At 44.5% G+C, this 13148-nt stretch overlaps 1 protein-coding gene across 5 annotated transcripts in view; it reads left to right on the top strand.

The window, feature by feature from the left end:
* Positions 1-13148, top strand: part of Map2k5 (mitogen-activated protein kinase kinase 5) — a 213233-nt gene that overhangs the window by 128574 nt on the left and 71511 nt on the right. For all 5 annotated transcript variants that reach the window (XM_076925729.1, XM_076925728.1, XM_076925727.1 and 2 more), the window contains one exon: positions 10554-10583. In XM_076925729.1, coding sequence (XP_076781844.1) covers positions 10554-10583 — 30 coding nt within the window. The remainder of the gene's footprint in view (positions 1-10553; positions 10584-13148) is intronic.

Genomic DNA, 13148 nt, shown 5'->3' with positions numbered 1-13148 from the left:
TTGAGGCCAGCCTGGTCTACAGAGTGAGTTCCAGGACAGCCAGGGCTACACAGAGAAACCCTGTCTCAAAAAACAAAAACAAAAAAAAAAAGAAATATTTTTTCCAACAGTACACACCCATGTAACCTCACCTATAGACACAGACACACCAAATTTGGAGTTTTAAAAAACACAGAATCAACAATCTTGTCATAAAAAATAAAGAAATAAAAGAGTGCTGGCATCTGACTCTCAGTGCAGATGTTTGATGGTGGGGAAGGAGCAGGCTGTTGATTTACATCCACTGAGCCAAATCTTCCAAAGCAGAACCAGAGCAGAGTTTTCTCTGTTTCGCCCGGGCCGTCCTGGGCTTCACACTGGAGACCTGCCTCTACCTCCTGGGCGCTGGGATTAAAGGTGTGTGCCAGATCAATATACTTTTCTAATAGATGAATCCTAATAATCTTTCCACTCGGCAATGGAAATGTCCCTGAGGACATTTAAGTAGGAACTAAATGGCCACTTGTCCCAGAAGAAATTCTTTATAAAAGAGACCAGTATGAGTGTAGATCAAATACAGTTTATTCTGTGCATTTCAGACCCTGTGACCATCACTGGTGCCTGTTGTGAGCAAAATTGCAAAATCCTGCCTCCATGGAGCCCATGGTTTGAAGAAGGGTGCTTGGCCCTCGTAACTTCTTAGACAGATGTCCTCGGATATGTGAGGAGCTAGTGGCATGCTATTACCTCCTGAGTAGAGATCGGAAAGGACGTGAGGAAATCAGTCTTCTGTGACTTGTGTCCCACAAGACTGACAGTTCAGACAACTGCTCAACTTAGAGGCACCCATTGGCAAGATCCACTGCTCCTAGAATCCTCTCCCTCCTCAATCCAGTGCCCCTTACCACTGAGAAAGCCACTCTAGAGGTGGCGTGTGCCCACCAGTGCAACATGCAACTTATGCCACGCAGCCCAGAATTGAGACTTTGAGATATGAAGTCTGCTGCTCCTTCCTCTTTAGAACTGTTGGCATTCCTCTGCTCAGTGACATTCTAACCAGAAGGGTGGCACACAGCTCTTCATCTGAACTGATAACTAAGCCAGCCTCTGGTACCTGCCACCCTACGTAAGCTTTTGCCTGGAGTGTATCAAACCTCCCATTTTGTGAGGATGCTGAGAGCCAGAGAACTTAAAGGACCTTTCCAGAAGCTTACATGGCTGTGCCAGGCTTCGCAGGGCAGCTGCTTCTTTCTCTCAGATGGCATGTGCTGCTCTTGTTACAGGAGTTATAAGAGGGACAGTGAGTGAGGAGGACATTCTGTAAAGACCAAGGCGGACCGGCTGTGCTCCTAAGCACGGCTGTTCCGAGCCCCACTCGACAGTGCCCTCAGGGTGGGGCTGTCTCACGGCACTGCAAGGTGCCTGTTCTCTCCCAGAAACCAAGGGCTCCTTCATTTTATTGGAAAATTAATCTGGTCGCTGATATGTCAGAGGCAGTAGGAAGTGTGTGGGAAGAGTTCAGTGTAGTCATCTGTCCGGTGTTGCCTTGGCACCAGACTCTGCCCCTGGGAGCTCCTGGCTGGGAGTTGTGCTGATGAGAGGGAAGGCTGCCCTCAAAGCCTGGGAGAAGCTTGCATCTATCCGTTACTGGTCACTACAACACTCTAAATTAGTCCTTAATGAGTCAAACATGTATTTCCTCAGGATCCGGTGAGTCAGGGGTCCTGGCAGGATCCAGCCTTTTCCGTGTGAAGGGCCTCTGGAGCTTGTTCTCCAGAGTGCTTAAGAATGGGGGATCCGCACTGCTTCACCAACGTGTGGCACCTGAGTGGCGAGCAGGGAGGCTGGGGCATAGCTGTTCTCATGTGCTTGCTCCATGGCCTCTCTCCTCCTCTGCCTCCTCTTCCTCTGCGTGGCTGGCTCCCTTCTGCCTGTGTTGTAAGCCAGTAAAAGCTGCAGGACTGTTAAGTTCCAACCTCAGAAATGGGACAAAATGGATTCTGCCATGTGTTGCTGAAACAACATAGGCTCATGATAAGGAAGCGCCAAGGTGAGTCAGTCTGTAAAAGCATCCTGGCTAGGGCTTGTGTGACGTCCGTCTTGAAAACAGCGCACTACAGATTCCTGGAAGAAGTGCTGTTGAGCTAAGTGTTGGTGACTGGGCTAGATGCAGCAGCCGCCGTCCAGCTGGAGCAGCAGCACACACCAAGCCAAGCGTGCTACGGTGTTGCCCATTTTGATTTCCTGACTTTGAACTAGGAGTAGAAATGACGATTCACCTGAGCTCAGTAGACTAAACGCCAGCCCTGCTGTCTCCTTAAGTATCCTCAGCTGCGTGACCACAGAGAACAGTGTAGAGTTGGGAGCCATGGAAGTTGTCCTCTGAGAGATGTGGCGTGGTTGAAGGTACCTGTTGTCAGAGGCAGGTCAGCATTACACTCACCTTAAAGGGATGTCACTTTTTAGTTCTTCCATGGCTTACCAGTGGTTAGCATTGAGCACATGAGATGGGTTTCCATTAGATATGGGAAAGCAGTAGCTCTCACTCTAGGTAGAGATTTGTCAGACAAGACATCAGACCCTGATGCTGAAGAGCGTGTACTATAGCCATTTTGACATTTAACCAACCAAACCACGCCTTTCTAGGCTGACCACACAAGTGAAAGTGTCTCCAGCCCCATTTAGCATAAACACCTAATGCCTCTTGTTGGCCCTAATTGTATTTCTGGTGTCATGGAGAACATAAAAAGCTCTTGGCTTAGTGTTCGCTGTACACAGAGCTAAACTCCACCAGGTATCAGAGATACAGGGCGATGTTTAGTGCTGTCTGTTACCAGGTAGGCTGTGATAAAACCAGGAGTATGGATTTGTCTGCACAGTTGTGGCCAGAGTCTTCTGGAACAGACTCCCCACAGAGGAGGGAAAGCGAGGGCATCTGTGGGAGCTGTGTCCTGAAAGGCAGGCAGACCCCATTTGTCATCTGTCACACCAGCTAAGGCTCCCGATAGGAGCCTCCCTTGCTACTGCAGTCAGGGCTGTGCAGTCACTTGAGGAACAACGCTTTTTCTATTACAAACGTAAAGTGGTTGCTTTCATCCCTCCCAACTTAACTTTACATCTTTCTAATTCAAAATCTCACACCAAGTCTCCTCTAATGCACCGACTGCCATCAAAGGAGACCTTTTTGCAGTTGTTTGTAAGTGACTTTTAGAGATTTCGTTATATGCCAGATATTTTAATTAGCATTTCGTGAGCAGAGCCACTGATGAAAATCAACATAGAACAATTAGAATGTCTGCAAGGCCACAAAAGTAGGCTTTTAAATAGGCTTTTTTTCCCCTCTTTTTTTTTTTTTATTAAGTTTAACAATTAGCAGCCTCATATTTACTGTGGCCTAGTTGAAATTAATATATTACCTTTAAACACAGTATTCAGTCCAAAAGTTGTTCAGCCAGGTCTTGGTTTAGTGTAGTGCAGATAGATAGATAAATGTACGTGCAGCAGGCTTGCGTACACACACACACACACACACACACACACACACACACACACACACACATTTATATTAAAAATGATGCAAGTAAAATATGGGAGAAGGCTTGTGTTTCAGGTCAGCAGGGTTAAGAAGCCCAACAAACCTTTAAATATTCAAAACAATTGTATTCAGCATAGAATCTACTTTTTATCATCCTTGCTGACCCTTCAGGATGAAGAAAAGACACTGTCCAGCTCGGGCAGTACTTTGCTAGCAGGAGAATTAGGAGAAAGGTACTGATGCCTGGGGGTGGGTCATGAATTAGTAATTGCTATGTGGCGGATGAGCCCGTCAGAAGAGCTGAAAATGAGGAAGTTGCCTCACAGAGCACTATCAATCACTCAGTGACCATAACTTCCAGTAATTAGTGTATTTTATGGGCTTTTGCTTCAGTGGCTTGAAAGCCCATATGCTGCACTCACAGCTAAACTTTGCCGGCGTAATATTCCAGGATGATTTATCCTCTGGCTGCACTGGGAGATAACCCTATATTAGGTGACGATTGTGAACTAAGCTGCGATAAAGTGTGAGTTTAGGTACAGTTTGCCCAGGTTGAGACCTCAATGTATCATGCTTTTGAGCATTCATGGTCGGGCCACAGCAAGCAATCATTTCTAACAGTGAAACAAATAAAGCAATTAAAGGACCAGCATTAGGATATTGTGTTTGTGAATTACTGTTGCCCTCTCCCCATTTAAGTGTCCACTGTAATAAGCCCATTTCTAATTAGAAAAACAGCAATGCTGTATTGGAATCATTTATTTGTAATGCTGTCTTTCCTCCATGATCACTGGTAATCTGGGGTAGAATGCAGGACCTTCTGAGTGATGGAGAAGTGCTTGATTTATCCTTTTGTGTTTCTGTGTTCCGGCTCCTTAAGTTACAGTAAATCTGCTCTCGATCTGTGGAGTCTGGCAAAGATAAGGATTTCCTTTAGAAATGCTGGCACATGTTAAGGAGCAAGCCTGGCGGGAACCTCCCAGTTAGGCTCTTTCTACACAAAGAGAAAAAAAAAAATGTTATTTACCAGCTCTCAGGGGCACTTGGCACTCTTCGTGCGGCATAATGAGTTGTTTGCTGAGGTTCACCCAGCGCACCGGAAGTCCCCGGGGCCTTCGCAGACAGGGTTCCCTGCCATTGCCAAAACATCTGTAGAGCCCAGCGTTCTAATAATTTAACAAGCTTTGCCACCAACTTACAATGTGACCTTGGGCAAATTAATTAAGCTTCTGGTGCCTCCATTGGGCAATAATTCTGTTTGTGTTAAAGAAATCCTTGGAGTTTGTAGGAAAGCATTATGTCAAGATAAGTATAAATTGACTAAGGAAAGAGACAGACTTGGCTCTCCCGTATTCTCTGCAGAGGAGACAGCTCCATCGGCTTCTAATGATCTATTCCTGAGCTTTCCTGAGATAGATGCTAGTGAGAAGACAATCTCACCAGGCTTAGATGAGGAGGTGTGTGGTGTGACACTTTCATTACATTCATTATCCCATCTTTAATTTCCAATGCATTATCACATCATATGAGTTAAACAATAATAGTAAAACAAACTAATTGTCTTTAATTAAAGTGAATTAGGTTTTGATTTTAATATATTTGATGTAGCGAGAACTGAGGATGTGGAGGGTCCCAAAGGTTATTAGGGCAGATTTCTGTGGGGCCTGATGGTGTTGGTAATAACCCTCTTCCTCGTGGTTCTAGACACGAACAGATATGTCATTTCATCAGTCTCTGTTATCGCACTCATGCCCCTCCACAGGGGTTGCAGATTCCACAAGTTAGCAGCTAATGGCGTTATACATTAACAATTGAAGCTTCCCTCACTCCAAGGCCTTGCAAGGCTTTGTTCTTAAGCCCTAGACACTTTGGAGTGCAGCTGCAAACTATAGGCAGAAGATTAAATTAATTTGTAACTCTTTGGGTTTTTTTTGGGGGGGGGTTGACCTGCATTGCCAAATCCTCCACATTTAATTGAAACCCTACTTCAGACGCTGTGTGTCTCTGCGTTCTTTAGTGTTAGCTTAACCTCTGAAGCCCTTCAGCACTGGCAAATTGCCGTTAGATCCTTTGGATTGTCTTGAAACCCTTCCATAAGCGGACAGTGAAACTGATACATGGGAAGAAATGTCAAATCATACGGTAGATTTTAAAGTGTTTAATATTTATCGTGGGTCTTCTCCAGCATAGTTTGAGGTGATTTAAGCTCGATCTTTAGGCCTGAGCAAATTGATCTTGGGGTGAAAACTCACCTAGGGAATTCTATGTCATTCAGTAAGTCTATTTTGTGTTTTTAAGATTCCCTGTGTCTCCGTGCACCAAGTGGCTGTCGAGTTTCTATGAAATGGAAGCTTAACTGCAGCACACAATGTAGATGCAAAAGCCTTAGATGGAAGTTTAATTGTATAAAATGCACACGAGGTAATTAAGAGCAAATTTTAGAACATTTCAGACTATAAAGTCTCCCTTCAGCTATATTGAAAATGCTTATTTTCAATTTGCAGTTATGCCAAGAAACATAGGATATGTCTAAATTAAGAATTTTTTTAAAAACCGAGTGCTTTTTAGTGCAAGGGTAAACTTAAAACGCATCCCATTACATTGCTGATGGCCTGAGTTGGTAACTTGATCTGAGTCGGCCCTCCACTGCTGCTGGCTGCCTTACCTCCTCTCGCTATAGCCCCATGAGGGGAATTTCCCTGTTACTTTGTTAATATTTTCTACCCCAACTTTCTGTTAAAATGCAAAGGGTTTGATTATGTATTTGACACTTGTTCTAGTTCTTTCTCTCTCCCTCTCCCTCTCTCTCTTTTTCTCTCTCTCTCTCTGTCTTACACACACAGAGGCCCAAATGTATTTATTATTTACTTTATAAAATCCGCATACTCCAGTGCTGCTACCTCAAGAACAATTCGTAGGTTATGGTTAGTCAAATCAAAGATCAATCAATGACTCTGAGGAATATTTCCAGTTCCACAGTGAAATGTTAGTGGTTCCTGTTATTTCAGTGCATTCCCAACTGTGACCACGTCCACAGCCTTTTCCCTGTTCTTTATACAAGAAGTGTCCCACAACCTCTGTTGAGCAGTTTGTTGACTGTTTAGTGCATGGAATTAAAGTGCACATTGTTTATTTAACATTAAATAGGATGCTTTCCCTGCCTCCTGTCCAGCCATGAACAGTAGACCTGTTCCAGGTCCTGCACAAAGTCACCCCCTCCTCCTGGGAGTGGAGGGATACGAGAGTGTGCTGATGGATTGCTGGCGTGTCTTCATTTTTTTACTGCATTTTTTAAAAAACACTGGACTTAAGCTGCCTGTATCTGAATGCTTCCCTGTGAGGATGACAGAGCGAGTGGGCATCCCTATTGGCCGAGCCTAATCTGTTTGCTTTGCTGCAGTCCTTCTTTTCCTCCCCTGTACTTTAACTGTTAACCTATTTATAAATCTAAATCTACACACAGAGGTCATTGGTTGGCTGAACTTAAACCATTTTACTCAGTAAATTTAATTAAGAAAATACAGTGCAACTCATAAGCAAATGAGTTTTTTCCTAGTTTTAAACCAAACCACCCTCTTGAGTGCTGATTGCCTTGCCCGACCCCTGGTGATACAGAAACAGGCAAAATTAAAAAGGACATTAAAGCTTCATTAAATCTGAAACACATTTAGTACAGTGACATATCTGCAGGCCATTTCAGAGAAGATTACACACTCTCTTTTGTAAGTTTCCTAATTTATAATACCTTGACAATAAAAACTGGGGAAACGCACATTGATTAATAGGCCAGGAGGCTGAGAGCTGCAAGCAGTGCAGGCCCAGCCGTCGGAAAGGCCCACAGCATATGTGCTCCCGCCCATAAGGGTTCAGTGCTTGTTTTGACTTCTGTGAAGTTCTTCATGCAGCCTTGTCTGCTCAGGGTGCTATTTCTACTTCCAGCTGACAGCTTGACAAAAGGGGTTCTTGGCCTACCCTTGTGATTCCCCCACTGTGTCATAAAACACGTACTGGGGAGTCAGCAGCTCTGGGGCTACATTAGACAGAAGGGTAAGGACACATGTGAAGGCAGAGTTGTCTGAAGGGGCCTTCAGTGCATCAGGGCACACCTGCCTGAGCTCACTAGTGTAGCTGTGTCCCGTAAGCATGCCACCACAGCAGCCCATTGGTGGCACTCATAAGAGAGGAAGTGACAATCTTGCTACCGTGCGGTGGTACCTACCTATCAATGGCAAAGGAGCCTTCTGTGCCGTGTAAATCCAAAGAGGTCACACCTACAAAATGCCAACAACTGAGGTCCCAGTGGATAGATGTCAGGAAAACATGAGGCAAGGTTAGACCCAGGAATGCTGCTTTGCCCAGCTCAGCCACTGCTGCCTCTTCCTAGGCAGATGGGGCAGAGGGGCCACCACCAACCTGCCCACACCAAGTCTACTCTCTGGCCCCCTGCACTTAAATGAGCGACACCAGCCATCTTGGCTTCCCTGTCCCAGTCATGACAGGGGCCAGGTGCATGCATGCACACTGCAGAGTAGTGATGACTGGACACTCAGAGGCCTTGTGCTAAGATGAGAGGGAGTTGATTCTCCTGTTATTCTGCTCTCCTTCATTACACCTTCCACAGATTTCATTTCTCTGTGTTTGTTTTGTTTTGGAAGGAGCCTCACTATGTGGCCCAGGCTGATCCTGAAGTCAGGATCCTGTTGCCATAGCTCTAACGTGCTGAGATTACAGACATACACCACCACACTGGTCTTGTTTCTTAATTCTTTAAGCTGCAAAAACCAGGAGTGTTGGCATCTGCTGGGTCACATAGATCTTGATAATATGTGTGGAAGGCAAGTTGCCTCTGCCAGTCAGTCATGTGGGCAGACATCTTCCTCAGTCCCAGTGATGTGTTCAACATGTATGTCCAGGAACATACGTACATTTCTGTGAGGGATTAAGCCACTATGTTTTAGGTGTGTTCTAAATTATTAGGCTCTTAGCCATTTTAGATGAGAAATCCTTCTGTGCTGTATCTTTACCCCAGATGAAATTCATACAGATCAGTGTGTTAATAGGTACATCTTTTGGTCACTCCTCAGTGCCTGTCAGGTCATTGCAGAATGGTACCCCCACCACAGCAGACCACAGAGACTTCTGAGTGAGTCTGCACACTCACAAAAGTATAGGCACACCCTGCAGTTTTCAATCCTAAGACAAGCCTACAGCTTGTGTTGTGCGAGAACAGAAGGGGTGGGGGTTGGGGACAACATAGCAGCACTTAGACGGCAGCCAGCAGTCAAGACCCTGCCGACCCAGGGAAGCATCTGAGACCCGCTGATGCAGGTAAGCATCTGAGACCCTGCTGATGCAGGGAAGCATCCACCCTCCCTCCTCTGCCTCATTTGACATGTTTTCTCATTTGAACAGGGAAAGATTGAGGAAATCAATCAAACGAAATAACAATAGCTTCAATTTATATCTTGAAAATTCATATACTTATTAATGTACGCGAATACGAATACAATGTGGCACTTAACTAGATACTCTAACACAGAGGCACAGGTAGCAACACAAACATCCAAGTGAGTGTTTGCCTTCTCAGGGCCACCATAGAAACTCATATGGTTTATTGTTATTACGTTGCTGTTCAAATTGCCCTTAGAGCTTTGAAACCTCAATACCTCCGTCTATCCGTTAGTAATCTTTGTAGGTAGTCAGGTTTTGAATATACATGGGGCATTCAGGCATCAGGCTACACAGAAGTCACATGATCACCAAGCTAAGGGGTATCATCTTAAATGTAAGCTGTGATTAGTTCTCATAAAGTGAAAGAAGTGTTCTTTCGTTGCATGAAATGATTTTAAACACCATTTTGAAGTGTTTGAGAAGCATCAGTGTCTTTGAAACAGTATGCAGCTGTCAAGCTCTCAGAAGACAGTGCCAGTGCGCTGGGAAGAACACTGGGTTGAAAGGCAGGTTTGGGGACAGTTCCTAGATTTCTCTTGACTAACCGTGTGAGGAGAATTCCTTGGGGGTTTGTGTCCGCCCTGTAGGTCCATGTGCTCAGGTGCCTTCTGGCTTCCCTGATGCTGTCCTTCTCCTTTGCAAGCAGTTACAGATGCAGATGGAGGGCTCAGAATGCAGGGTGAGCCATGCCAGGAAGCAGTACATTTTCATAATTGTATCCTTTAAATAGGTTGTTGTAAACGGAGCTCGGTGGTTCAGGCCCTTATTCCCAGTACTCAGGAGGCAGAGGCAGGCAGAGCTGTGAGTTTGAGGACAGCCAGGACTATGTACAAAGACTCTTTTGAAAGAGAGACAACAGAGATGGGAGGGGTCTGATCTTATTACATTGTATCAAGCCTATTCTTGTCTGAGTTGCTTAGTTGTGACATTCAAGGTAACAGAAGTGACTAGCCCAGAAACAAAGAGCAATATACAAATCACAATAGGCATGGAGGGCTCACTCCCCCAAGTTCAGACTGAGGCCTCCAGTTCCGCCCTAGCAGCCTCCCCTGGCCAGTTTCGTCCTCACGACCATCCATGGCCAGTTCTGTACTAGTGGTGGGGCCTCTAACCAACAGAGAAGTGTGGAGAGGTAAGTGGCTGAGAGTAATAGCTCAGGTTTCAGTTTCATAATACAGCCCACTCCAAAACCACAGACGTGTGCACTAGAACCAACTGGATGTTCCTGTATTACAAGAGAAAAGGCCCACAGATTTGTACATCTCTGTCCCAAAGAAACTGTCATACACATACATGTGAATTATTTCCCAGAGCTGAGAATACACCTAAGAGAGAATATGTGGGGTAGTATCCAGTTTATTAGAATGAAAATGTTTTTAATACATATAAAATATTATCTATTAAAATGTCCATTCTAAATACAGTTATATGTATAATGTAATTACAGCAGTAATTTGATTCATGCATTAGAAGTGTGGATGTTTTTTTACTTGCTAGATGCATTTCTGAAATGTAGTCCTTGTCTGTCTTAAGGAGATCTGCCCTGCATGCAAATCTATAACTAGACAAATATTATTTTCTTTCCCAGCTTGCTCTTGGGAGGTTTCCATATCCTCAGGTAAGAGTGTTCATTACTGCCATTTGCCACTGTGACATTCATTCCTATGTATGAAGGCACAGGAAGCGACTGTGAACGTTTGAGCCACATATGAATAAATCTGTCCTGTTAAAATGAAAAGCAGTTTCTTAAAGGAGTCATTAGAAGTCTCTATTGGATTTCTATTTTTTTTTAAACTCCAGACATTTTTCCCTTGTTAAAGGTTGACTGAGACCATCATGCTCCTCTTTGTATGACATTTGAGGTGTCCCTTCTGCCCAGCTCCATGTGCTCATGTGGAGGTTGGCAGAGGGGCCCACTGTTTTCTTCATACCCTTTAGAGCATTTTGGGTTCAAGTAAAATTATTCCAGTTAAAAGATGAAGCAGAGGGTGAAGACAGCTAATGTGGGTCACCATTCACCAGGGGCGCCGGCTCCCAGGTTCACGTCCTGTGATTTTGAATCCTTTTTGATTTTGTTCCTTCCTAGTCACAAATAGTTCAGTATCAAGTATTGCAAATCCTAAATTTTTATAAATTCTTCATGATTTTTACTAGAGAAGGATGCTAGCAGTTAAAATATAAAGCTATTTTGTGGCTTGAGAATGACTCCCTGCTGTTGGGGCAGTAAGCAAAATGTCCAGAGGGATGAAAAATGGACGGCTGACGGCTCTCTTCTGGTTGATGTGCACTGTTGTTCTGGCATCGTGGTCTGAACAGGCCAAAGTGCCTGCAGGCATGTCTGATTTAAAGGTGGTGTTGGTCTCTGCTCTTTAAGCATCTATTAACTTGCTATTATTATGCAAATAAGTGTTGTATTACACATACTAATTTATGCATGGTTAGATTATGCAGATGCATCACAAACATGGTTATTGAATAATAGGAGGGGGCGCCTTCTCCCTAACCATCTTTAGAAGCAGTTCTCAGCATATCCTCCCCGTACCCATGTGGACACTTAAAGGGCCTTCACTCACTGAGAAGTCTCTTTCGAAGCCCTTTCCCTGCACAATTGAAAGTCACCAGATAAGTGGAAGAGAAATTCTCCAAGTGGTTAGGTTCAGGAATGTTAGCCTCACACTGTCAAGATGTATAGTCATTTGAATATTTATCTTGTTAAGCCTCTTAAGTCTGTCAGTAATTTTAAACAACTGAATGTTTGACTAATGCATATAACCCTGTAAGACTGGAGATGAACGTGAGGCCCCTCATGACCTAACTCTTAAACTAGTCTTAATAGAACATTTACAAGCCATTTATAAAGACTGAGAGCCTGCAGGATGGCTTGCCAGGAAAGCCTGAAGGCCTGAGTGTCATCCCTGGGACCCGCAGGGCATACTGGAGAAAACGGACTCCCACAAGTGACCTCTGACCTCTGACCTCTATACAGTGCCTCCCCCATAATAATGAAATAAGATGCTGTTTAAATGTTAAAGATTGAAACTGTTGCCATATCCTTAAAGTCCCTACTATGCAGAGTGAGTGAGCAGGGATACTGGCTGAATGTGTGGTCCTCAGCGTGTGACCTTGAAGACCACAAGCAGATTTGGGAACAGGCAGGTGTTGCTTTGCTGAATGACTAAGTATCCCTGTATTTGATCAGTTGAATAAAAGTTGGAAAATGCTAATTGGGTGAACTACCTATTTAGCAGTAATAATCCTTGAGTTATGGTAGAATGCTATTATCAAAATGATACTTTTATTTCAAATAATAAAAGCAACCTTGATGCCCTCGGGTCCTTCCCCAGATCTCTCATCGGAAGTTTGGGTGATTCCCTGCTGAAAGTCAGTGGCTTTTCGTGTGATTCACATTTTCTCTACAGGCTTTGTGTTCTTGATGAAATGGCCTGGATAGATGGTTCAGCATTGGAGAGCACTTGCCACTCTTGTAGAGGACCAGGGTTTGGTTCCCAGCTCAGAGTTTGGGCAGCTCAGAACTGCCTGTAACTCCAGCTCCTGGGGATCCAGTGCCCTCTCTGGTCTCTGCAGGCTCTTGCTTGCATGTAGTGCACGCAGACTCACACAAGCACACACATACGTATAAAAGTCAGTCATGCAACCAATCAGTGCTTTCCCTACTACTTTCTTCTTCCCTAAAATGAAACCGATGAGGGAAAACTTTATTTCTGAGGTACTGCCGAGACTGGATCATGAGAGCACACCTTCAGTGTGTAGTTCCCACACTACACACTGAACTCCTGTGTGCTGGAGACAGTCTTCCTGTATGACATAAACAGTCACCATTACTGACCGCTGACTGTGGCCTCTTTGGTTCCCTTGACTCAGGTGGAATGGGTTGAATTGAGTCAAGATGCTTGTCTTAAAGGATCCTGAGCAACATTGTATCAAACCACTCATGGCCCCTAAAAGGCAGATATCTCTTCCTTTGCCTATCTTGAGTGACTGAAGCTCAGTACTTTACACAGCAGTCTTCTGTCCACCATCCTGACGACTCTGCTATCCTGAGGATGGTCCTTGAACACTCAGATCATGTCATTTTTTAGTTCCTGGGCCAGGGTTAGTGCCAGGGAAGTGCCATTCTGAACCCAAAGTCAAATCAAGGCACCAGACTGGCCCTCTCTTCCTT

The sequence above is a fragment of the Arvicanthis niloticus genome, chromosome 26, assembly GCF_011762505.2.
Source record: "Arvicanthis niloticus isolate mArvNil1 chromosome 26, mArvNil1.pat.X, whole genome shotgun sequence".
NCBI lineage: Eukaryota > Metazoa > Chordata > Mammalia > Rodentia > Muridae > Arvicanthis > Arvicanthis niloticus.
Note: the sequence above shows the minus strand (reverse complement) of the source record. Positions and strands in the feature narration are given on the sequence as shown.